Below are 1,077 nucleotides of genomic sequence, written 5' to 3'. Positions count from 1 at the left end.
TAACAGTCGGTTGCGGTCGGTTGGGCGGTTCCAACCGACCGTTGCTCTCCCCTACTCTTTAGGCTTGCTTAAACTAAACAGATCATAATAATTCTAAATATGTACCCTGTGAGGTGCTCAATGGTGCAATTGGCACTACTACTAAAGATTTAAACATGTTTAAGCAACTGCTCTAAAATTTATTGTAGTTATCTAGTAATCATTCAGGTTATATCAAATTTAAGTAGAAAGTAGGAAACATGACTAACTCATGTTAGCTTCCATACAGGTGGTGCTTCCCCAATAGCGATGATACTTCTGCAGATGATTACTACAGTCTCGTAATGGCTGCTGGGAAATCTGGAAGTTGTAAGATGTTGGAATCTTTCATGCCTCCGCCTAGCAAGAAATCACGAAAGGAGCGGAACCGAGGGAAATTACCTGGAAGTACCCCTACACATGAGGTTATGGAACAAGTTATTTGGAAAGAATTCCCAGAAGACCTTTTTGAAGCTGTCATTGCTAGACTTCCTGTTGCCACATATTTTCGCTTCCGCTCAGTATGCCGTAAATGGAATTCTTTGCTGGACTCACAAAGTTTCTCTCAGCATTGTGCCGAAGTGCCACAAGCCAATCCCTGGTTCTATACCATTACTCATGAAAATATGAATGTTGGAGCCATGTATGACCCCTCCTTTAGGAAATGGCACCACCCCACAATCACTTTTCTGCCAGCAAAGATGATTGCTCTGCCAGTTGCTTCTGCAGGTGGTCTAGTTTGCTTTCTTGATATTGGTCATAGGAACTTTTATGTCTGCAACCCTTTGACTCAGTCATTTAAAGAGTTGCCAGCTAGGTCAGTTAAAGTGTGGTCACGTGTTGCTGTGGGTATGACTCTGAACGGGTATTCAACCGGCAGAGGCTACAAGATCCTGTGGGTGGGTTGTGATGGAGAGTATGAAGTTTATGACTCAGTGAAGAATTCATGGAGTCGACCTGGAAGCATGCCCCCAAACATTAAGCTGCCACTATCACTGAACTTTCGGTCACAAACAGTTTCCATTGATAGCACACTTTACTTCATGCGATCAGACCCTG

The 1,077-nt window shown here is 43.4% G+C and overlaps 1 protein-coding gene across 1 annotated transcript; it reads left to right on the top strand.

The window, feature by feature from the left end:
• Nucleotides 1-6: 6 nt before the first annotated feature.
• On the top strand, nucleotides 7-1,076 carry LCR (Galactose oxidase/kelch repeat superfamily protein; the record flags this gene model as incomplete). The annotated part of the gene is made up of 1 exon (XM_021444869.2): nucleotides 7-1,076. A coding segment is annotated over exon 1 (753 nt), but the record flags the coding sequence as incomplete, so codon positions are not given.
• Nucleotide 1,077: the final 1 nt, after the last annotated feature.

The sequence above is a fragment of the Theobroma umbraticum genome, unplaced genomic scaffold (assembly GCF_002168275.2).
Source record: "Theobroma umbraticum cultivar Fairchild unplaced genomic scaffold, ASM216827v3 scaffold_5268.0, whole genome shotgun sequence".
In the NCBI taxonomy this organism is placed as follows: domain Eukaryota; kingdom Viridiplantae; phylum Streptophyta; class Magnoliopsida; order Malvales; family Malvaceae; genus Theobroma; species Theobroma umbraticum.
Note: the sequence above shows the minus strand (reverse complement) of the source record. Positions and strands in the feature narration are given on the sequence as shown.